We start from the raw sequence: 26,575 nt of genomic DNA, 5'->3' as shown, positions 1-26,575 counted from the left end.
AAACCCGGATCCAGAACTGGTGATTTCATCCCACCTGGATCTCTAAAAAATACCTGTGTTCCAGGTCCCAAAGTGGACTTTAGTATATAATGAGGAAACTGAAACGCCAGATTCCTCTGTATGCTATAAGCTCCCTGGAGCCCCTCAACCCATCCAGTTGAGAATTCTGGGTACACTGGTGGGGTACCACACTACCACAACGTGTATGACCAAAAGTACACTATTGGCACCAAAACTGGGGTTTTAACCCCCCCTGGCGGTATTCCCGAGTCTGGCTCAGGGTAAGATTTCAGTACCAAAAACGGTATCCCCAAGCCAGACTCGGGATCGCCTCACAGTGTCCACAGGCATGGTTTACTTACCTTGTATCTGAATACCACAAAAAGGTGAACACATCCCTATTAACAATATTAGATACTACTCCCGTGTACATATAGATAGTCACTCCTCCAGTATGGAGGTCACCACCGTAGCCTGAACAACTGCATAAAAGAAAACCAAATCCCACAGAAAAAACGTACTTTGTCCCTGGATCCTGCGATGCCTCTCAGTTGTGTGAGCGAGTGGCATCCTCGCTCGATTCACACAGTGCCTGTGTGCCGCCGATCTCCAGTCCTTGCGACGTTACGACGCACAGGGACAGAGAACGGCACCAAATTCAAAAAAGTAAATAAACACAATACATACAGTATACTGTAATCTTACAGATTATAGTACTGTATGTAAAAAATACACATCCCCTTTGTCCCTAGTGGTCTGCCCAGTGTCCTACATGCACTTTTATATAATAAAAACTGTTCTTTCTGCCTGCAAACTGTAGATTGTCCATAGCAACCAAAAAGTGTCCCTTTATATCAAAAGTGGTTTTAGAGTAGCTAGAAAACAGCGATAATAAATTATAATCACTTGCAGAATTGAGCGATAGCGATTTGTGGGGAAATTCATCATAAAAAATAAAAGTAATGACAGTGACAATTCTGCAACTGAGCAAATTTCAGTGTTTTTGATTTGATTACATTATTGAATCATTTTTATTATAATTATATATTATTATTTGTTATAATTATTTATAGTTATTTATTATATTATAATTTATGATTTTGTTTTTCAAACTTTATCACACCCGAGATGTCTACTAGACTCTTGTTTGGTCAGATTTAAGTGAGTTATTCCTAGGAATTACAGGCCTACAGTATAAAACGCCAAATTTCCATGCAAAATAATGGTAACGCTTTCAGCGCCTAAATCTGAAAGAATCATACCAACAGGGAGGTTAAAAATGTAACTAAGTTGACCAGAGCCATGCTTTGAAGTTGATATATGTCTTTTGGGACAATTAAACACCTTACCCCTTTGTTTCAAGCTGCAATTTCAAATAATGCATCAGTACATTCTCAAAAAATGTATCTGCCACTATCAAAAAATGTTGATGGCTGGCTTATTCTGACATGAGAGCAGTGATCAGTTTACTTTCTTCAACACATGTATAATTGCAGGTTGGATTATCAATAGGGCTAGGTTTGCTTTAATTCAAGTTTTGCTAAATGTTGGCTAGGGTGGGGGCTAGAATTAAATGTAGAGTTAATGCTAGCTTTAGTGCAAAAAATAAGACTGGTGCTAAGGCTAGGTTTGGAATTAGGTGTTGGAGCTCCTTTGTTATATCACTGAATTTACCCACAGCCACAGGTGCCCAGAGATGGTAAAATGTTAATAACACTAGTACTCACTTTTTCAATTTTGGTTACTTTTTTGGATCTGGCAACATGGCCCTAACTGTACCTGTAGTAAGACAGTACTGATTTTGGTTTATCCCATATTGTAATGCAAAGACAGGTTATGGTGTTCATATTCTTGCTATGGGGTTGATTTACTAAATGTAAATAGGCTGTTTATTTTGAACGGGAAGTTGCACTTTGCAGGGAAATCTGTGCCAGAGCCTAGTGAAGGAGGTGAAGTTCTACTGACTTCCATCATTCAATCATCTGAAAGCAAACGTGTTTTTTTTTATTTTACTTGCACAAGATTGCTTATTATTTGCAAACTGAAACTTCATCACATTCACTAAGCTCTGGGGCAATGTGCAACTTTTCCTTGCAAAGTAAACAGTAATTCTGCCTTTGGTAAGTCAACCCTGTGTGTTTCCTTCGTGCTATTTTACTCTTACATAGGATTTAAAGTGGAACTTTACCTATAACAACTTGATAAAAAAGAATGTTCTTTAGCAAGGAACATATATTTCACATTATTAACCACTTAAGACCCGGACCATTATGCAGGTTAAGGACCTTGCCCCTTTTTGCGATTCGGCACTGCGTCGTTTTAACTGACAATTACGCGGTCGTGCGAAATTGGCATATTTCAAAATTGGCATATTTTTTTCCCCACAAATAGAGCTTTCTTTGGTGGTATTTGATCACCTCTGCGTGTTTTTTTTTTTTTGCGCTATAAACAAAAATAGAGCGACAATTTTGAAAAAAATTCAATATTTTTTACTTTTTGCTATAACAAATATTCCCCAAAAATATATAAAAACTTTTTTTTCCCTCAGTTTAGGTGGATACGTATTCTTCTACCTATTTTTGGTAATAAAAATGCACTGTTTACTGTGAAAATGACAATTGCAGTTTAGGAGTTAACCACTAGGGGGCACTGTAGGGGTTAAGTGTGATCTCATATGTGTTTCTAACTGTAGGGGGCAGGGCTGGACGTGTGACATCATTGGTCGTCCTTCCCTATATCAGGGAACAGACGATCGCTGCCACTGCCACAATGAAGAACGGGGAAGGTGTGTTTACACACACCTCTCCCAGTTCTTCAGCTCCGGTGACCGAGCTCTCACGGAGCTTCGGACCGGGTCGCAAGTGCGCCGCCGGTGGCGTTCTCGCGACCACACGGCTGGGCTTAAAGAGACACGTACAGGTACGTGATTGTGCCCAGTCGTACCATTCTGCCGACGTATATCGTCGGTAGGGGGTCCTTAAGTGGTTAATTATGCTACCAAAATTAGTGTGCAGAGTTGGATGATATAGTGTATTACTGAATTTTAAACAGTACAGGCACTTATTTTTTATGTTTTACATAGTTATATCTGCAAAAGTGCCCGGCCTAAAGTGATTTAGCAGTTAAGTTCTCATTGACCATGCTTGGCAAAAATTCATTATTTTCCTTGTGTGTCTCCACTTTTTAGCAATTATGATGGTTGAGCGATAGTTAAGATTAAGGTTATCACGAAAAGTGTAAAAACCTTTTTGTAGTAACTTATACCTTTATTCATAAATCATGTTACGTGATTATTACTGGAAGAGTTAAAACCAGAAAGTGCTGTTACATGCAGCATGATTTTTCCCAACATTAGCTCCTAGGGTCCAATATAAATAACCAGCAGAGAAGCAACAGACTGCTATTAGTGCTACAGTCTTGTTTAATATTTTAGGAGACTCAATACCCACTTCCTTCTTTTTTATTTTACTTAATTTACCCACAGGTGCCCAGAGATGATAAACTGTAAATATAATTCACCTTCGTATTTGTTAGGCCTCGTACACACGACCGAGTTTCTCGGCAAAAACCAGCAAGAAACTTGCTGGGAGATATTTTTTTGCCGAGGAAACCGGTCGTGTGTACATTTTCGTCGAGGAAACTGTCGAGAAACTCGAAAAAAGAGAGCAAGTTCTCTATTTCCTCAACGGGAGTCTCAAATTGGCTCGTCGAGTTCCTCAACGGGCTGGTTTTCGACGAGGATCTCGAGCGTGTGTATGCTAAGAAACCCGTGCATGCTCAGAATAAAGTATGAGACGGGAGTAAAAGTAGCATTTGTAATGGAGATAACACATTTTTCAAGCTGTAACAGACTGAAAAGTGCAAAACGTCTCTTACCAAACTTTTATTTAACACGCAAACACATGAAATTAGCAAAACCATCCCCAAGAGTTGTGCCAGTGGAATCGAACTTCCCCTGCCATTGTGTGTGTTGTAGGTCACCACGTTTGAGAACGAGGAGATTTTGTCTTGACTGTGTGTACGCCAAACAAGCTTGTCGAATTCCTCGACAAGCCTAACAAGGAACTCGACGAGGAAAATGAGGTGTTTCGCCTGTCGAGTTTCTCGGTCGTGTGTACGAGGCCTTATACTTGAAATGCCATTTCAATTTTGTTCCTTTCTATCCTGCAGTCAAATAATCTAATACTGTGCTCACCATGGGTTATTTATACCATCAACTTAGTATTTATACAGAATGTAAGAGGCAGACATGTTTGATGACAGCCTTGTCTGCCCTGTGTAAAATATAAAATAAAGTTTCATGGCACGAAGAGAGGTGGTAGGTGAATGTTGCCAACTATATTGGGAATGCCTGTGTCAAGTATATGCCTGTCTATGCATAGTAGCACTAATTAATATCTTTTATAAATGTAAATAATTGTTTTAGTCATAAGGATACCTGAAGGGTATGATGTTGATGTACTGTGCATTCAATATACCAGTGGCATTTCAAATAAAGGCTATAGATAATAGGCTTCCAAAATGTATTTATATCAATTTATTTAAACAGACCATCTCTTGAATTGAGAAATAGGCACTTCCAACTTCCTGTAGGTCATGTCAACTTTGTTCATAGCATCCAGGAAAGCTCTGAATCCCGAGACACTCTGTTATACAAATGTTAAACAAATACTGGCTTTATGGCATTTAAAATTGAATATGATTCTTCCATCAGCACCACACTAGTGGTTGGCTATGCCCCCTATTAGAGTGATAGGCGAATAGTTGTGCACCAAGAGAAGAGTAGAAGGGGTTGAATAAGCTGAAGTCAGTATTTGCATAATAGAGTGATCTGGTCATCAAAGCTCTAGGGACACTATAAAAAGACAAGACCTATAAGTACCTGGAGGTGCCTGCTATTCCATTGAAGAATTTATGTAAGTAAAATTTGGTTCAGATTTTCTTTTAACAGGCTTCAGTATTGAAACCTGAAAAAGTCAGAGGTGTATCATACATTATGATTTTGTAATGAATATATTCACAGCACCAACATCCCAACTTGATTGATATATAACTCATATCATTACAGTAAAGGGACTTTTTATAGTACTGCAATAGAAGAAACCCAAATGCAGCATTCAAAATGGTAGTATTTATTGTACATCCTGTTAAAATGTGTACAATAAAAAATACCAATGATTGTGTAGTATTACATAAATATTGAGGTAAGAATACCCAATATCCTCCAACAAGATCCTGCTCCTCAAGCATCTGTGCACATATATCATCAGTAAAAAAATTGTTCACATTAAAATCATCAATTAAATACATTTTAGTTGCTGTTAGAAAGAATATGTAATCCTCACTACATCAAGCTGGCTGATTGTCCTCCACGATGCAACCAGCCGAGTGCCAAAGCCCAGGAAGCTCATCCACACTCTATGCAATACATGCCGCTTGGAAGAAAGCGGCCACACTCTGATGATGTCACAAAAGTTCAACAGTTTTATTGACAGACAGCACACATCACATCTTTCCACCCTAGGTCCACCGGTCTAACGTGTTTCACTGATCCCGGCTTAATCATAGAGATCGTGATATTGTTAAAGGGGTGGCCCTAGGGAATGATGTAGTGTGTGCTGTCTGTAATTAAAACTGTCAAACGTTTGTGAAAACATGGAAGTGTGGCCAATTTCTTTGTAATGACTAATAGGAATCTTTGCCTTTTATACAGTATGTAGATTATTGAGGCAGGATTTGTGTGTTCTGGACCATTCCCCTGAGCCATTTCTTCAGGAAATAGATAGATGGAGCCAGTTCTTCAGGAAATAGATGGAGACGATATTAGATAATGTATGCATAACACTCCTTTACATATCAACTGAAACCTTGACTTTGTCCGACCAGCAGAGGCCAATCCAGCACCAATATACTCAGGAGCAACCCAGGAGCTCAATACAGTACTGTCTTTCTACTTGTAGGTTGACACTGTCCAGGATCAACCTCCACCAATCAAACACTGTGCATAGATGCTTGAGGGACAGGATGTTATTGGAGTCAATTAGATATTTGTACCTCAATATAATACATTTTACGATTTTTAACTAGTACCTTTCGGTTTTAACTATTGTAGTACCATAAATAAAATCCCTTTACAACTTGTTGAGTTTCTAAACATACTTATAAATATTAAATGGTTGTATGCAGTAATTTTCTATGAAGGTAAATTAAGGTATCAGCAGACAATTCATGGGTGGGGAATAAAGTGTATTGGCCATAATTAATTATGCACCAATGACCCATTTGTTATGTATCTGTAGAACACTACCAGGCTGGTACCATTCAGCTCTAGGCCACATCATCATATCCTGATCTATCTTCTAGTGGCATGAGATATCCGAGAGCTACTATTATCCATTCATTACGTTTCACAGCTTATTGAAATATATTACTGTATATAGTTTTGCTATTAATTAGCTTTTCAAGCTCTTTGGAAGCAGTGAATGGTAGGTCTATCCACCCAAAACTGGAACCTGGAATGGAGGTCCAGTAAATGTGTTCACAAAGTGCTGACATGAAAACCTGACCGCTGTAAGAAAAAATACCCTTTTGGTTAACTACCTAGAGCTATTAAAAAATTATTGGATGTATAGATAAATCAGAAATAGTTTTAAACATTTCGTGAGTGAAATTATTGTGACAAGATGATACCTGGACTATTATGCAGAATATATGAAATATAATATGATAAAGACAAACATGAAAAGAATATACAGGAATAACAGAATGTTGGATGGACAGAATTGTATTCATTCATTGAGATGATTTGAAATATTGGCAGAGATGCTTGGTTAGTTTAAGTGTATAAGTGCCAAGTCTGTGTAGGCAAAAAGTTTTGAAGCAATAACAGGTTGTATAATAAAGGCAAGAGAAGCAGAAAAGAGACACAAAGCAAAGAAAAGCAAGTTTATTTCCTATAGTAATGCTATACAGAGAAAATAGATAAGCCACAATTGCAGCACCAGGTGCTCTCGGCAGTGTCATTGTTTTATATTTTTTATAGAAGTGAATGTAACAAAAAATCCCAAAATATTTACTTAATAGTAATAGTAATCTTTACGTAATGACATCACATGTAATCATACATAAGTTAAATGCTTACATTCACAATTCTCACCCGTGACCATACATTCACTACACAGCAGTGATAACACACAACATTGTCTTTGGCCTCTAATTGAAAATGCATGTTGAATATTAATTTCATCTAGGTTTCCAGAATAGAAATAATAAAATAAGTAATCCATGTGTGCAGAAAACAAGGTCTATCCCTCCTGTATTTTTTTTGGAACTGTCGCCATTAATGGTCAATATGACTTAGTTTGTTATGCTTAAAGAGATATAGTAATCATTTTGGATACAAGTATGTGTGGACATGCATTTCCACTTACCAAATATTTGGTATACCATGTCACCCAACGCCATATGATTTTTTAATTGGGTGTCAACTAGATTTCTATTTTTTTTGTGCACTCTTACTGGGAATATTAGAGTGTAGTCTATTCAAAAGAGAATTACATTCAGCTCAGAAGTAAATAACTGGCATTTCTAAAACCTGCTCAATAGGTAAAATGTGTTAGGTTTGCTGTCTACTTACATTTCTATAAGTTTACCTTTATGTAACCAATGATGCAGGTGCTAAGGCATGCAGAGGTAAGAAACACCTTTCCACCCATGTTTCTTTAGGGTCTGTAAGACCCCCTTCTTATTACCATATGAAATATGCAGTATTTCCTCAAGTAATACAAATAATTTAGCTACACCTTTGGCCGAGTGAATATAAAAGTGTTTCCCAATGAGCCGTGTTGTTGGCTGCTTTTATTATGCCTGCCCCTCACATCCTATCATGTCACCTTGAGCTCTAAATACATTTTAATATGTCCCCATGTTCGGATACAGAGCTGTAACTGTATGCGATGGGGCCCCTTAATGAAGGCAATTAGGGATTACTTTATCTTCCAACTCAACGATAGTTAGTTTTTCTGGACTATACATTCATTTATACAAAATGTGTTTGCCAAATGCTTTTATTACTGGCAAAAAATATCACTGTCTAGCCATACAGCTCTGGTCCCCCTGTGCTTCTGGAACCCCATAGCTGTTGCATGGTTAGCTCTGGATTAGGTACACCCTAGTTTAGGTATTTAAGGCTTCCTGGTATGAAATACCTTTACAATTATACAAAAATGATTTATGATGACTGATGAACAGTTCTACATGTCACCAACTAATACGTTTAAGGATTGATTGCATAGATACTTGCATTCACTATTGATAAACCTGTGCTTCTTGGGTTTTTTATCATATAGGATGCAAAGGCACATGCAAAATAATAAAGAGTAAACAGCATAGTATAGCTAATAACTGTACATAATGAAAAGGAGAGAGCAGAGTGGGCCCAATGTTTTATTTAACGGTATTCTAAATAGAAGAGGCATGTATATTCTTATTGAATCTTGATGTTTTTTTGTTTTTTTTTCAGATCCGTGCATTAATCTAGCATGGAAATTTGCCGTTGTAAAGGAGCTCCCTAGAATAAAGACCAGTCAATGCTACTATCCTAATGCAGGTGAAAGGGTCTTGTATCTGCCCCTCCTATTGTTTCATGCAGGAACCATGTAGTTAATGAGGCCTGCTGGGTCCCCCTTAAATCTGTGCTCTCTGCTCAAGCTATATGTGGCACGGTGGTAATGTTACTGCTATAGGTTAAAAACTTTGCAAAGGCATTTGTTAAACACAAAGTGTATTTATATCCCTTGTGGTTATTGAAGAATATATTTAAATTAAATGTTTTTGTGCCTGGAGTTTAACTATCACTGATAAGCATCTAAAAAAAACGTGGTATGGTACCTGATCAATATTTAAAGCAAAGTGCAATAAAATTTTAAGGACACAATGCATACATGTTCCAAAGTGCCATAGTAATTATGTTTAGAGAGTGAAATACAAGGCACAATGTTAATCAGATGGGAGCTATTTACATGAAAATGGATTGTTAGTTCTCACTGTAATGTGACATTCTTCTTAAAGTGAACCTACGCGTTTATCATTTAGGACAAAGCAGGAAGTTCACTTTTATGGCATCCCAACAGCAGTACATTCTCAGCTTACCTCTTGCTGCTTCCTTCAACTATTAGAAGCTAAAAAAAAATCCAAGCAATGCCTTGGGTGTGGGGAACATCTGGTTCACTCCCTTTCCTTTCATGTGCCAGCACTGGTGTATGGCGATTGACATTGCAATGCCACATGGGGGCAGAAAGAGTCCTCCAATTTGTAACCTGCCTCTCCTTACTCCTATGTGCTGAAAGGAGTGGTGTGGGAGTGAAAGAAAGGTGAGAATGTGCAGCTGGTGGGGGTCAAGCCTAAATGAACCCCTCCTTGGCCAAAGCGTGTGTTCTCTTCAAATTGCATCTAGTACTAAACTTGCTGTTACTTTTCTACACATTTTTACAATCACCCTATATAGTGACATATCAATCACATTACCTTCTACACCATGCATCATCTCTAATTTTCTCCTATATTTTACATTCCCTAATCCCTTTGTGCTGAGGACCTTTCACTAATGCTGAGGATAATTGGAGCCGGATCTCCATGTACCCCAAAACAGATCCCATAAAATAAAGATGTCGACAAAGGAAGCTTTGATTTACTGAAAAACAATTTGGGAATATAAGAAGTTATACTCTAGGTGGAAGCTGTTAGCAATAGCAAGTGTCGCATGGGGCTTTCATCTTGCCATTTTGTTTTTTACTGAGAAGAAAGTGAAGCAAATTCAGTGACTTCACAGAACATTCTGAGTTCCACAGGGAATAGAAAATAACACATTAAACCAGCATGGCTTGTTTGTGTTTTCCTGTGATGAAATAAAAAAAACTTAATAGAGACAGTCCTAGAGGCAGGGAGGATTCACAGCCCTAGAACATGGGGGACATCACCATTGCTAATCACCTGTAGCTGATTACATATTACTAGGCCAATTTCATAACAATATGCAATAATCCTGGAAAAACCATGGTTAATCAGCTTTCAGCGACTTAAAAAGGGAAGAACCTAAATGTTAATTTCTGGTTGGCTGACACAGCTCCAGTACACAAGGGCAGCCACTAATTAGGTATATATACATTCATTTTGATATACAACTACTGCTTAGGGAAACTTTGTTTTAAAATTTTCTGTTTGCATGCAACAGTGGCAATACGGGCTTCAAAGAGAATGTTGTGTTTGTACAGAGTTTGGAAAAGGGGATACAAGGAGGGAGAGAAGGAAACAGGAAAACAGCATTTAAAAATATTTAAGAACAGTACATCATAAGAATAGCTGCTTATTTAGACACATTAAAAATGTAAATCAGAACCTACCAAAACACATTCCATAAATCATTCATACATATATGTCAATTATATGCCATTGAGATAGAAAGATATTTATGTTCTGGAAACCCTGCAATCTTCTAGATCCATCATGTTATAGAATAGAACAGGGTTACAGAATCTTAAAAGTATGTAAAAATATTGTGCACTGAGTAAACAAAAGTACACACAATGCAAACCAAGTGTAAACAGTTCATATCACAAAATATATAAAAAAAATCAAAAACTCACTGAGAGTGTATCAATTTTTTTTTCAAACTTTAAAAAGAAAAACTTATGTCACTGCCACTACAAAGTCATAGGTATTAAAAAATTCCTATAGGGTTGTACGTGTGTATGTTTGGTTTTGGTTTCTTTCTATGTTCCAAGTATTTCTCGAACAGAAGACCATAACTCTGTAATGTATTAAAATAACCAAATGTAGAATATTGAGCAAGCAATTTAGATGTAAAGTTGTAGATTTAGCAGTTATACTTATATCCCGGATGGAAAGCAATTGAGCTGCAAGTTTGAAAATGACTTGCTAAGCTATTGCTAGACTTGCTAGGCTTCACAAGTTTGTTGTACAGTTGCAGCAAGTCCGCATTGCATGACCCAAGATCAACTTTCTTTACAAACATTCTGCAAGTCTGCTGCAAGTTCTGGTTCAGTTATGTTGTGCAATAGTCATCCCACCACAGGGGTCACTGTAACTTGCAGAGCTCTTGCTGTAGACTCGCCACTGCAACTTTGCTCTTGCTAGAGACTTGCCACCCAAATTTGCTACAAATTGTAAGAGTGTCAACTAGAACTTGTGCTTGAAGTGCAAGTGTACAACTTGCCAGTGGAAATGTGCAGCAAGTTAACAGGCTTACAATTCAACACTGCCACAAATTTGTGGCAAGTTATCCTTGCTATCTGGGATTGTAGTTTCCCTCAATCCCATGCTAGTGTTATATCCACCAAGATATAACGGGTAAAGCCACAGAGCTGCTTGCCAAATTTTTCTGCCCATGCACTTTGCACTACCATTCATTACCATGGAGAGTTTCCGAAATACTCCAAACTAATGTTCAATGGAAGCGAATGGTGATGAGTGCATGTGCAGGCCTGGATCAGAAGATTTTGACAAGTGGCTTTGCGGCCTTATCTGATATTTTAGTGATTCAGGGACAGGTTACCATAAGGCTGGCTGGGAAAGCTGGGGGCTAGGTGGACTACAATATAAGTATAACTACATGGTGCAGTCAAACTTTGAATTATATTTCCTGAATGACATATATGATTATGTTGATCGATCATTTGCTTTCTAAAAGAATAGCTATCAAGTTAAGCCCCGTACACACGATCGGACCTTTGTCCAACAAAAATCACATCGGAATTCCGACGGAATTCCATCAGAGTAAAATAGAACATGTTCTCTATCTAAACTCCGACGGAATTCCTCAGAATTTCCGATGGAAATAATCCGATGGGGCATACACACGGTCGGAAATTTCCAATGGAAAAAGTCCGTCTGACTTTTTCTATCGGAAATTCTGATCATGTTTTTGGGGCATTAGACAGGCAAAAGCTTCAGAAGCTGCAATTGGACCAGGATTGTTTGGGAGGATGAGATCTGTGCTTTATCTTTAATGTGCAATAAAGGAATAATACCAATTGAACTATTAATTTTTTATTTTCAAATAAAGGCCACTAAATACGGTCCTCCTTTCTGTGCCGTTTATTGTATTAGACATTAATTTGTGTCTTTAGCTATAAACGTCAATGGTAATTTTTAATTTTTATGCTGGTGCTATATAATTCCTGTATTATAATAATAATTATTGTACGTATTTTATTATATCTTTTCATGTGACAACACTGAAGAAATTACACTTTGCTACAATGTAAAGTAGTGAGTGTACAGCTTGTATGACAGTGTAAATTTGCTGTCCCCTCAAAATAAGTCAACACACAGCCATTAATGTCTAAACTGCTGGCAACAAAACTGAGTACACCCCTAAGTGAAAATGTCCATTAGCCATTTCCCCTCCCAGGTGTCATGTGAATCGTTAGTGGTACAAGGTCTCAGGTGTGCATAATGGTCATTGGAAGTTCAACAAGGCACGTCATGGAAAAGAACTCTCTGAGGGTTCGAAAAAAAAGAATTGTTGTTCTACATAAAGATGGTCTACTCTAGGCTATAAGAAGATTGGCAAGACCCTGAAACTGAGCTGCAGCTTGGTGGTAAACACCATACAGAGGTTTAACAGGACAGGTTCCACTCAGAACAGGCCTCACCATGGTCAACCAAAGAAGTTGAGTACACTTTCTCAGCGTCATATTCAGAGGTTGTCTTTAGTAAATAGACATATGAGTGCTGCCAGCGTTGCTGCAGAGGTTAAAGGGGTGGGGGGTCAGCCTATCAGTGTTTAGACCAGTGTTTCTCAACTCCAGTCCTCGGGGCGCACCAACAGGTCATGTTTTCAGGATTTCCCTCAGATCAAACTGCTGTGGTAATTACTAAGGCAGTGAAACTGATAAAATCACCTGTGCACAATAATGGAAAGCCTGAAAACAAGACCTGTTGGTGCGCCCCGAGGACTGGAGTTGAGAAACACTGGTTTAGACCATACACCATACACTGCATCAAATTGGTCTGGATGTCTGTCATCCCAGAGGGGAGCCTCTTCTAAAGATAATGCACAAAAAAGCCAGCAAACAGTTTGCTGAAGAGAATCAGACTAAGGACATGGATTACTGGAACCATATCCTGTGGTCTGATGAGACTATATAAACTTATATGGTTTAGATGCTGTCAAGCATGTGTGGCGGCAACCAGGTGAGGAGTACAAAGACAAGTGTGTTCTGCCTACAGTCAAGCACGGTGGTGGGAGTGTCATGGTCTGCAGCTGCATGAGTGTTACTGGCACTGGGGAGCTACAGTTCATTGATGGAACCATGAATGCCAACATGTACTGTGATATACTGAAGCATAGCATGATCCCTCCCTTCTGAGACTGGGCTGCAGGGCAGTATTCCAACATGATAACGACCCCAAACACAACTCCAGGACGACCACTGCCTTGCTAAAGAAGCTGAGGGTAAAGGTGGACTCTGTGGCAACCTGTGAAGCCTCGTACACACGACCGAGAAACTCGACAAGCGAAACACATCGTTTTGCTCGTCGAGTTCCTTGTTAGGCTGTCAAGGATCTCGGCGAGCCAAATTTCTCCATTCCCGTAGAGGAAAAAGAAGACATGCTCTCTTTTTGGCTAGTCGAGTTTCTCGACGAAAATGTACACATGACCGGTTTCCTCTGAAAAAAATATCTCCCAGCAAGTTTCTTGCTGGTTTTTGCCGAGAAACTCGGTCGTGTGTACGAGACTTGAGGCTCTGGTGAACTCCATGCCCAAGAGGATTGAGGCAGTGCTGGAAAATAATGATGGTCACACAAAATATTGACACTTTGGTGTCAATATTTATACATTTTCACTTAGAGGTGTACTCACTTTTGTTCCCAGCAGTTTAGACATTAACCTGCTGAGAGGTATTCCCGAGTCTGTCTCGGGGTGGAATTTCAGAACCAAAAGTGGTAACCCCTAGCCAGACTCGGGATTGCTTTGCAGGATAGTCAGGGAGTTACTTACCTTGTCCCCTGGATCCTGCGATGTCTCCCCGCTGTGTAATCGAGCTGTCTCCTCGCTCGATTCACACAGTGCCGAGTGCCGCCGAGCTCCGTTCCCTGCGACGTTACGACGTACGGGGGCGGAGATCGGCGCCAAATTCAAAAAAGTTAAAACACAGTACACATACAGTATACTGTAATCTTACAAATTACAGTACTGTATGAAATAAATACACACCCCTTTGTCCCTCGTGGTCTGCCCAGTGTCCTGCATGCACTTTTATATAATAAAAACTGTTCTTTCTGCCTGGAAACTGGAGATTGTCCATAGGAACCAAAAAGTGTCCCTTTATGTCAAAAGTGCTTTTAGAACAGCTAGAAAACAGCAATAATAAATTACAATCACTTGCAGAATTGAGCGATAGCGATTTGTGGGGAAATGTATCATCAAACACTAAATCTAATGACAGCGACAATTCTGCAACTGAGCAAATTTCAGTGTTTTTGATTTGATTACATTATTGAATAATTGTTATTATTATTATATTATTATTTGTTATAATTATTTATAGTTATTTATTATATTATAATTTATGATTTTGTGTTTCAAACTTTATCATACCCGGGATGTCTACTAGACTCTTGTTTGGACAAAATTAAGTGAGTTATTCCTAGGAATTACAGGCCTACAATATAAAATGCCAAATTTCCATGCAAAATAATGGTACCGCTTTCAGCACCTAAAATCTGAAAGAATCATACCGCCAGGGAGGTTAAGGGCTGTGTGTTGAGTTATTTTGATGGGACAGCAAATTTACACTGTTATACAAGCTGTACACTCACTACTTTACATTGTAGCAACGTGTCATTTCTTCGGTGTTGTCACATGAAAAGATACAATAAAATATTTACAAAAATGTAAGGGGTGTACTCACTTTTGTGAGGTACTGTATATATATATATATATATATATACACACACACACACACACACATACAAAGTTGAATGCTGATTGCTTGCTATGAGCTTTAAGAAATGTACCTGTAAGTGCAGGTTTAACTAGCAGGGGAATAAAAGGAAATCTGTATATAAAATACCACCCTCAAAACAAGGAACATCAATTATGTTAAATTGTGATATGAATTTTACAATAATAACTCTAAATGTGTACACAACAAGTATTGTGGGCACACATGCTATGCATTGTTTTGCACTGCATCTTGGATGCCTTTCCCACTACTACCGTGTTTCCCCGAAAATAAGCCTGGGTCTTATATTAATTATGCCAACAAAAGACACAGTAGGGCTTATTTTCGGGGTAGGTCTTACCATGTAATGTGCTGTCTTCTCTCCCCCTCTCTCTCCCTGCCTGTCAGGAATCCCCAGTGTGAACTGAGTTAAAATGCCTGTACAATCCTATAATCCACTCTATTACAGTAGTATATAATGTACAATGTGTGCGTTTCTGTAATATAATTGTGCCAAATACCTCCGTTATAGCGCCGCTCTGCACTTCTGTTACCCGCCGGAGCTCTCTTCCCCGCAATTATATTACAGAAACACACACATTGTACATTATATACTACTGTAATATAGTGGCTTATAGGATTTTACTAGCATTTTTAACTAGGGCTTTTTTTACGGGGTAGGGCCCCCCCGGAAAATAATGCTAGGTCTTATTTTCAGGGTAGGTCTTATTTTTGGGGGAAACAGGGTATATTACTATGTTAGGGTGCCATCCAAAATGAAGGGCACAGCAACACACCATTGAATCTGCATTACCATGTGTTGCAGTACAATGCAAAATTTACTGATACCACCGTACGTATAACTGTGAATTGGCACCAAGGCATACACTAAGATTGCCCATTAAGCCACATCGCTGCAGTAGCTAATAATCCTGTATAATTACATTAGGGTTTGCTGATATTGCATCAATATGCTAATTCCAAAACAACATTACCTTAAAGAAAAAATGCATCTTGCAGTGGAGCTACCACCACACTGCATGGGTTATATGCCTGTCTAGGTCTAGGGGGCTGCAAAATGTTTTTTTGTATATGTTCCACCCTTTGTATTATGTGATTATTTAAGGAAAAACTACTGCTGCAATAATATAGGCAACATGTGGTCTGTTTCTCTGCAGAGCTACTTTTTGGCTATACAGACTACCAAGCAAGAAAAAAGAGAGATAGTTTCATGTTTCCTGAATTGTAGAGAGCCTTCTAACTACTTTCAACATCCCATGCGCCCTAGAGGTCTCTTGCTTGGCCACAAATATTAAGTGGATAGACGAGGGAAATAATAAAAAAAATCCTAATTCAATGTGCTGTCTTTATCTTGTTATCCTAGGAACTATCCCACTTATGCCCAATTGTAAATACAGACCTGCCCGTGTGCACCCCAAATAGAAATTTACATCACACCTAAGTCTGCTTTATTGAGGGACATTCATGGACAAAGCAAAACTGCAACAAAATTAGATGATTGCTTCTCACTAAGTCTGTGAGACTTTTTCTGCGTATAAAGAAAATTATACAGATTTACAAGGCTTGAAACACATAACTCTTCTCAAATTCACAGCGAATTTGCACTGCCCATGCCCCGCAAATACGTCAACCGGCTCCATAGAAAGCCGGTTTGGATCTCATTCGAATCAGATGCATTTCAAAACGTATCCAATTTGCATATATGTACATACATACATATATATACAGAGCCTAATGCCTCGTACACACGACCAAGAATCTCGTCGTAAAAGAAACGTTGTTTTCCTCAACGAGGTTCCTGTCAAGCTTGACGAGATTCTTGTCAAGCTTTCCTTGCATACACACTGTCGAGACAAAATCTTGTCGTTCTCAACAGAGAAATTCGATTCTACTGGCGCCACCCTTGGGGCTGCTTTTGCTAATCTCATGTTACCGCGTGTTAAGTAAAAGTTTGGTGAGAGACAATTCGCACTTTTCAGTATGTTACAGCGTGACGAATGTGCTATCTCCATTACGAACGCTACTTTTACCAAAGGTCCCCTTCCATCTCATACTTTATTCTAAGCATGCGCGGGTTTCTAAGCATACACACAAACGTGTTTCTCGTCGTAAACCAGCCCGACGGGAAACACGACGAAAAAATTGAGACTCCCGACGAGAAAAAAGAGAGCATGTTCTCGATGAAAAACATACACACGACCGCTTTTCTAGGCAAAAAAGCTCTGCCAGCATTTTTCTTGATGATTTTTGCCAAAGAAAACGGTCGTGTGTACGAGGCATTACACTAATGATGACACAGATTTTCATTCTAAATAGATGAACACTTCATAAGTGGTCTGGGGCATGTATTATTCTGTTGTAGTGCTACTTTAAGGTAAGGAATTTTAAAAAGCTCCATTCTTGTGTAAAGAATTTTACAAAAGCTGAATTCAGACTAGGGCCCGGTCAGACTATGCATTACACTGCATTAGCAACGGGCTGGCAGCAGATCTGCACACATTTTTTAATGCAGCGTACAATGTCATGTGTTAAGGTGCATTGGCCACTTCTGTGCAGTATGTCAGTGTGCCATTTAAAATAAATGCAACATTAAGGCCCCGTACTCACGACCAAACATGTCTGCTGAAACTGGTCCGCAGACCAGTTTCAGCAGACATGTTTGGCCGTGTGTTGGCCCGAGCGGACCATTTTGGGACGGATCGGACAGGTTTCCAGCGGACAACTGTTTCCCGGACTTGTTTTAAAACAGTCCGCTGGAAACCTGTCCGCCCGGACATGTACGGTCGTCTGTACAGACCTACCGTACATGTCCTGCCGCCCGCATCCCTCGCATGCGTCGAATGACTTCGACGCATGCGTGGAAGCATATTTAAGGCGGCCCGCCCACGTCGCCGCGTCATTGTCGCGGCGACACCGCGTCATCGACGCGGCGACACCGCGGACACGCCCCGCGTAATGTTTACGCGCGGGCTTCTGTTCGATGGTGTGTATAGCCATCGAACAGAAGTCCCCGGGCAGTCCCCGGCCAGACATGTCCGATGGAAACGGTCTGCAGACCGTTTTCATCGGACATGTCCTGCCGTGAGTACAAGGCCTAACACACTGCATAGTGCACATCTTGTCTTTTGTTGTGGTAGAACGTGTATTTATGACGTGACTACCCTTATTTTTGTTGGTGTCTGACCATGACACCAACTAAGACTTTAAGATCCTTGAAAATTTAGAAGAAGTCAGTTTGCTATTGAATGCACTAAATACAGTTTCCTAACTTTGCTAATACGTGTATTGTTTTATACACAAGAAATATTTAGTAAGGAAGAAAAAAAATGATAATGGTTAGGAATTTTTTTTTTATTTGGTTACAGGCATAGCTTTCTAAAAAATAATAAGTGCTGTTTAACATTGAGGCAAAGGGATATTATTGTGAAGCCCTTAATAGCAACAGAGCTAATTGACTTTCAGGGAAACATAATAAGGAAGTGAATCTGTCCAAAAAAAAATCCATTGGGTAGTATGGGCAGTTACTATTCTGAGTGGCCCAGTAGTTGCTGAAGTTGTTATTCCAAAGGGCACATTTTTTCACTTGGAACAAATAACACTGGGTTTTGCAGACAAGCAGGGGTGGTGTAGCTGTGCATGACTATTTCACATTTACTGAGGATTCCTAGCTGAATGCCAGTTGCTAATGTGACAGCATGGGACTGGAATGCTTAGCACTGAATGTCAAAGCCTTATTGTTTCTTGTATGATCATCACATGAAGAAATTCAATTAGTAAGGTCTTCTTCACATGATTCAGTTTTAATCTGCTATGTGTAGCAAACCTCAAAATACTTAGCACTCCAACCCCATGGACTGGAAGGGAAATAGTATATATTCAGTTCTGAGACTCTGCCATAAAGATTTTGCCGTAAACTGTATCCTGCCATACATTACATACTTAGGCCCAGATTCTCGTAGGAGATACAACGGCGTACCTACAGATACGCCGTCGTATCTCTGAGTCTGAGGCGTCGTTATCTTGGCGCCTGATTCAAAGAATCAGATACGCCAGAATTTGTATAAGATACGACCAGCGTAAGTCTCCTACGCCGTCGTATCTTAACCGCATATTTACGCTGATTTACGCCTGGAAATATGTAAATCAGCTAGATACGCCTATTCACGAACGTACGCCTGGGCGTCGCAGTACAGATACGCCGTTTACGTAAGGCTTTTTCCGGCGTAAAGTTAAACCTCCTCTATGAGGCGTAGATGAGGCGTAACAATGTTAAGTATGGACAACGGGCCAGCGTCGAATTTTCCGTCAATTACGTTGTTTGCGTAAGTCATTCGCGAATAGGGCTGTGCGTAATTTACGTTCACGGGTTAATTTGGAGCATGCGCACTGGGATACTTTCACGGATGGCGCATGCGCCGTTCGGAGAAAGCATCATTTACGCGGGGTCACAATATATTTACATAATACACGCCCACATCTTCCACATTTGAATTAGGCGGGCTTACGCCGGCCTATTTACGCTACGCCGCCGCAACTTTGCTTTGAGAATACTGCACTTGCCTGTCAAAGTTGCGGAGGCGTAACGTAAATAGGATACGTTACGCCCGCACAAAGATGCGCTCTCCTACGTGAATCCGGGCCATAGTCTATCAGTGCTGACCCTGGAAATGTCCTTGGTTATCAGCTTCCTTCACAAGTAATTATCAAAGTATATCTGGACCTAAAATTCAATATATCGCAGCTTATCAGTCCTTAGGGGTAGTGGATGCATTAGTATTCTTTTCTCTTTTTGTTGTGTTAATTTAACCGTGTGATATTGTCAATAACATACTAAGGGGGCTACAAGAAGATGAGAAAAAGAAAGGGTTGGGACTTTAAATGAGATGCGTGTCAATGCAAACAGTATGTATAAGTAAATAAATAAAGTTGTATAGCGTAATAACGCTATACAACTTTATTTATTTACTTATACATACTGTTTGCATTGACACGCATCTCATTTAAAGTCCCAACCCTTTCTTTCTTTAAATTTTCAGGGATGGAGGCATGTGTCATCCACATGCCTCATTCAAAGTCCCAAACCCAGTTCCATGTTTACAAGAAGTTGAGAGTCACACTCATAGTCAGCTCACCATTATACTTTATTCCAATATCGGGGTGAAACCAATCTAGGAAGTGTGGTTTCCTGGGTGGAGATTACATGTATACAGCCAGTTACTGCTATTGAAATAAAGTATTAGGCTTCATGTACACTTGAACTACTTTGACCACCGGCCGGTGTTTTTTGCAGCCGGCTGTCAAAACTTTCCTATCCTGAATGCGATTCAGGAGAGGGAGGTTAGGGGAGGTTAACTCCCCCTAAATGCTCCTAAAAGCCTATGTGTACATGAACACATAGGCTTTTATGGAGTTAAGCTTAGGAGCTTTGGCCAAAAAACGCCAAAAGCTCCTAAGCTTAAGTTTATGAGCTGCTAGTGTACATGGAGCCTTAAGATGAAATGACTATGATGTTCAACTCTAAGGCCCCGTACACACGTCCGAGAAACTCGACGGGCAAAACTCATCGTTTTGCTCGTAGAGTTCTGTGTGAAGCCGCCGAGGATCTCGGTGAGCCAACTTTCCTCATTGAACAACGAGGAAATAAAGAACATGTTCTCTATTTGGCTCGACGAGAAACTCGTCGGCTTCCTCAGCCGAAAGTGTACACACGGCCGGGTTTCTCGGCAGAATTCAGCTCCGATCGAGTTTCTGGCTGAATTCTGCTGAGAAACTCGGTCGTGTGTACGGGGCCTCAGTGTATGGAGCAGGGTTTCTCAAGCAGGGTTCCATGGAACCCTGTGGTTCCTTCAGAACTTACCAGGTGTTCCTTGAGCAATGAGCAATTTCTTCCTCTCAGATAAGTTCACACTAACACAGTCAATATTTTTAGCTATCTATAAGGGGGAATTCTTCCCAATGATCACAAGTGTAAGAAGCATTCTTCCCACTGACCATCACACTAATGTACAGTATTTGGAGGTGTGTATATATATATATATATATATATATATATATATATATATATATATATATTCATTTTTGGCAGGGGTTCCCTGAGATTGGAAAGTTATTTAAAGGGTACCTCTGTGTTAAAAAAGGTTCAGAAAGGCTGGTATGGAGGTTCCATCCTCACAACTGTCAGTGTAGTGTAATGCAGTCTTTCTCAGCCAGGGTTCCCACAGAGTTCCTACAGAGTTCCTAGGGGTTTCTTGAGTTGTGGCTGATTGACCTACCATCTGATGTGCCTACACAATTCCCAGTCCAACACAACTTGGCAGAACCAGCAGCATTACACCAAAGATCTTTTTAGCTATCTGTAAGGGTGGTGTTCTAATCACCACTGTAAGGGGAGTGTATTCACCTAAGGTAAATAATGGAATTACATCTCTGCAACATTGTTTCAATTTAATATATCAGTTCACTCTTCTGCAGTAGCTGGGTAATTACCCTGAAACACTAATTTAATATGATCATCAGATCCATCTAGCATCTATCTAGTGGTATTTTCCTAATTTACTAATTTAGTTTACGGTGTACATCATATTATTTCCTCTTCTGGTCAAATTTTCTTAGCTTATAGTGTTAGGTTATTCTCTCTTGGTTTAATATTTTTTTTTTATAGAATTCTCACAGCAATTTTTTTATAAATAGACCCTTTACTGTCCTAGTGGGAAAACTATATCTCACTGTAGCCTTCTGTTTCATCTCCAGTTGCCATGGGGCTGCACATGTGATCAGTTATGATAGCAGCCATTTGATGGTGTAACAGTTCACTTGAGATCACAAGCAAATGTGAAATGTATCATTTGTGTCTTGATTGTAACTGTAAAAAAGAGCTTTAATACAAGCCATTCATGACCTCTTTTATTGAAGGATCCCCAAAGATCACAACAAAGACTCTAGAGTCGGGTTTAGGTAGTTTCAAACAACTTACAAACACCTGTCTGTTTACACTAGAGGACTGGCAGACTGCCGCATTCTGTTCTCATATAAAAACACAATGCCTCTGTTGTGAACGTTGTAAATCAATTTCCCCACAGGGCTTATTGATACAGAGATAAATGAAGGCTTGTTTTAAAATGATTTTGCTTCTTGTTCAGAATATTTAAATACTGTAGTGTGCATGATTTAGGCACAGGTTCACGTTAAATAAGCTTGAAGCTGTACCACTATGGCAAACTTTTAAATATTTGCTCACGTCTGAAACTATCTACCACTTTGCCACTTTTACATAATTATTTGTAGAGGATGGTGAGATTAACCACCCAAAAGTATCATTTAGCATGTCATAGGCTATTAAACATCCTAAATACAACGCCTTTTTAACCACATACATTAAAAAAAAAAATTACAAAAAAATATCAAAAATATACCGAAGAAGAAAATATAATTATAAATTATCCTAAGCTGCATCTTATGTTATATAATAACATTTGAGTTTCTATTTTTTTTAATTGTGTAAGACATAGGATGAAACAGCAGCAAGAAAATTGATTTGGCATAACTGATGTTATATATGCAGACAGTAAGGATATTAAAAGCATGTTCAAACATTCATTAATATTTATACTGAGGATGAGATTTAAAAAGCTGTTTTCTGTGCAAATGAGACAGGTCTTAGATGTGTTTGATCAAATGGTGATAGGTAAAACAGAAAGGAGATAACAGGAAACTGCTTTTCCCAACTTTCAAGGTTGTGTTTAAATACATCTGGAAAACGAGGGCTAGAACATTTTAATGAGCATACCATGGTACTATAATGAAATTAATAATATGAGTTCCCTAATGCAGGTCATACCTTGCCATACCTGGTACACTGACATTAAATTTCATATTTATTCATCACTTAGATGGTTTTGTAAGTACGGTAGTATTCATAATTTTTCATATGTTCCTAATGGCACAGAGCTAGTCAAACATACTACAACTATTTATGTGCCTTGGGACCCTGTACAGTAAAAATATTAGAAAGATATGAGAAGGCTTTTGTGTAATTTTAAACAATCTCCAATTTGTTTACTTCTTCCTGCAAATGTACAAAACCATGCAGACACTGTACGACACAGCGCTGCCACAGTACCATTCATCATAAGGCTTAGTTTATAAGGCAAAGAGCAAAGTGCAGTGATCCATTGCAACCAGTTAGGTTTATCTTGCACTAACATGACTTTGGTTACCCTAAAAACTGACTTGTTTTCATTGCATACTACTGAAAAATTATACTGCTCTTTGTCCCATTAAAAGAATAAACCAAAGTATATCACCCTATTGTGTACTGCAGACAGACAGTAAATTAACACATTCAAAGTGCCCTGAAACAACTGTGCATGTGAACTAACTGCCCCAAGGCTTAGTGTTTGAAAAATGGAATTTAATACATGCATTACGATACTCATGAAATATCTGTGCATTTTAAAACACATTTAACTATGTTCAAAAATATATTAAAAATAACAATAAAACACTCACTTTTTTCACAGCCATTAAAGTTCCGTCAAACTTCATACATACGTACTGTTAGCCATATATTATACCCTGGCTACATAAAAATGTTAGATTGGCACTATGTAGATTGCCAGTCTATCAAAGCACAAGTAATTTTTCTATACAGTAGGTGAGATGTAAAGTGTTATATGACCTTAATTAAGTACTTTGCACTATTTTACAACCATAAGGCCCCGTACACACGACCAGTTTCCTCGGCAGAATTCAGCTTCCGACCGAGTTTCTGGCTGAATTCTGCCGAGAAACCCGGCCGTGTGTACACTTTCGGCCGAGGAAGCCGACGAGGAGCTCGGCGAGGAAATAGAGAACATGTTCTCTATTTCCTCATTGTTCTATGGGAGCTCTCGCCCCGCCGAGCTCCTCGGCGGCTTCAGTGCTGAACTGGCCGAGGAACTCGATGTGTTTGGCACGTCAAGTTCCTCGGCCGTGTGTACGAGGCCTAATACTCTTGCAAATATGCTTGCATGGAGCACATTTGTGGCGTTTCACAAAAATAAGCAAGATACTTCTCTGGCTATTACTCTATTGCTACTTATTGTTGAAATAATCACATTTAAGATTCTTAGAAAGATAATACTGTTTGTATCTACTGCTTAAGATCCAGTGTTTTCCTGTTGTCATGATTTATATAATGTATTAGCCTGTGCTGTACAACCAGCTAATTTTAACCACTCCCTTGCATGTATGTCCTAAATGGCTGCCCATTCATACATATAAATATATCATTATCTCAGAATATAAGGCAATCGAGTAAAATCCACATGTATAGTGTGGAAAAAATTGGTTTGATTTTTTTTTTTTTAAAGAAATGTACATCCTGAAAAAATATATTTTGCCATAAACTATTTCTTCACCTGCCAGTAACCTTTATAAATATGTTATTTTCAAGTATGGTATTAAAGGTGGTAAGATATTAAATGTAAATAGCTCTGTAGCCTCTAAACAGTGGCTGATCAGAAAATCAGTTTCCTTCTACAGTGCATGTAGCAAGCCTGAAAATGCAGTCGAAGCTTATAAGCAGGTCCAGCAAGCCCAGTTTTATAGGCAAATTGTTGTGGCATTTTTATTTCAGAGATACTGAAAATATTACAATAAAGGGCAATATTTAAGGCAAGCAGCTACTTCATACCCTTCTAAATATTTTTCAAAAATTTCAGGATAAGGTCACAAACACCTCAACTGAAATACTGTCCTTTATTTAATTTTTTTTAGAATTTCAGGAATTTACAAAGTGCAGTGGAGTAAGTCGCCCAACCCAACTTAGGTTTAATCTTTAGTAGTCCAATTTGCTGACTGGCCAGAGAACGTGTGCGGGGAAGAAAGTAAATGCCATACAACAATGCCATTGATAGATTGATGACATTATTGCAGATCAATCTACTGTATGATTAAACATGGCCAATCATGTGCCATAATTAATACAGCTGAATTTATTGTTTTAGAATTAGTCCATTGTTATCTCAATGTTAGATATGTATGTATATAATTCTATGACAAGGGAGCATTGTGTTGTGTTCGTCCTGACATCTGTTGCTTAGAGTCACAGATTTACAACTTTGTGATCCTAAACAATGAAGTAGACAGCACATGTGGTAAATATATTTAAAATAATAAATATATAAAAAAAAAACTAAACCAATTTCAAGGCAATGTAGATATCCACTTCTAGGTCACAGTATTGTACAGCTCATATCATTCTATGCGATACAAAGTTGGCAGTGTCTGTGCTGTTGGGCTTAAAGGAGAAGGGCATTCACATTACAACACAGCATTTACAGCGAGGTTTCTTTTCTGTACCTGTAATGGGTTCTGTGGCTAGACTCTCCTCTTTGCCATCAGGAGAGGAGGGTTCTGTGGTCTCAGTGAGAAGCTTCCCAGAGACCAGTTCTGCAGCATTTCCATCCATAGTGGACACATCAGTTACTGTCTTTTCCCGCAATGACTTCTCATCATCTTCATCAATGAGAATAAGCTCAGCTTTTATGGTGTCATCATAGCCCAACACTTTTTTAGTCTCATCCTCGTCATCTATATTCTGATAGCCCATGAAGATCATTGTCACTGGTTGCTCCAGCGTAGCTTCGTTCATGTCACTTCCACCATGTATATGTTGTTGTCCAGGCTTTAAAGGAAAACCTTTGCTTGGTTTATGCACCATTTCTAGTTTAGCTTCCTTAAAATGCAATTGCTCCTTCATTTGGCTAGAAATTCCTTCATTGGTAAGAGTTCTTTTGGGTAAAATGTCTTGCCCTGCTAATTGTGTGGATTTTTGTATAAGATCATCTACATCCCTTGTACTTAACTTATGGACACCATTTTCTACCACAGCACCTGCATGGTGGAGCTCATAAACTACTTTGTTACCATCATCATAGACTTTTACTCCTCTCTGGTGGAACCCCTCTGAGTCAATGGCAGTTGTAGAGAGAATCTTGGTCTCTCCTGTCTTTCTGTCTTTCTCCACATTAATTTCCATGGCGTACAATGCTTAAACAAAAACAAGAGAGGAGGTGCATGTTACAACACATAAAGCAAGTGAATGGTTAATTGGCAAACATACAGTGTCATGTGTACTAATATCTTACATAAAAAGCACAACGTGTTAACAGTTTGATTGACGGAAAAATTGTTAAACTATATACTATATGTGAGCAAACATCAGACAGACGTAAGTTGAGACGAATCAGCTGTGAATTGTTACGGTAAGAAGTCCAGATGAAAAGCAGTGTGATATTGCCACATAAGACATATAACATTGTGTAGATCAGTGTAACATGCATTAATGTGAACATAGACACTGAAATCCTACCTGTCACTTATCCAAGTATTCTCTAAATCCAGAGGTGTATACCGTATTATTATACTTTATATATTCAAAATAAATTCCTGAATACATTTTGTACCTAGTACTATAACATTTAACTGTCCATTATGATTTCAAAAGAAGTCTGCCAAATGGTTTTGTCTTTTAAGGATGGCGAGCCAGTAGAGCCAGTTAAAATCAGTTTTAGCCATGTAATGTAAATGTCACCCTCCCCAGA

The 26,575-nt window shown here is 38.9% G+C and overlaps 1 protein-coding gene across 3 annotated transcripts in view; it reads right to left on the bottom strand.

Annotated features, from left to right (window-relative positions):
* The window catches only part of PALM2AKAP2 (PALM2 and AKAP2 fusion), a 451,866-nt gene that overhangs the window by 215,913 nt on the left and 209,378 nt on the right, over positions 1 to 26,575 (bottom strand). The window contains exon 7 of one of the 3 annotated variants that reach the window (XM_040361147.1): positions 23,981 to 26,021. The exons of the other annotated variants lie outside the window; for them this stretch is intronic. Coding sequence (XP_040217081.1) covers positions 25,288 to 26,021 — 734 coding nt within the window. The 3' untranslated portion in view covers positions 23,981 to 25,287. Of the gene's footprint in view, positions 1 to 23,980; positions 26,022 to 26,575 lie in introns of those variants that run through there. 3 annotated transcript variants of the gene reach the window in all.

Source organism: Rana temporaria, chromosome 1 (genome assembly GCF_905171775.1).
Source record: "Rana temporaria chromosome 1, aRanTem1.1, whole genome shotgun sequence".
NCBI lineage: Eukaryota > Metazoa > Chordata > Amphibia > Anura > Ranidae > Rana > Rana temporaria.
This window is presented reverse-complemented; position numbering and strand designations above follow the sequence as displayed.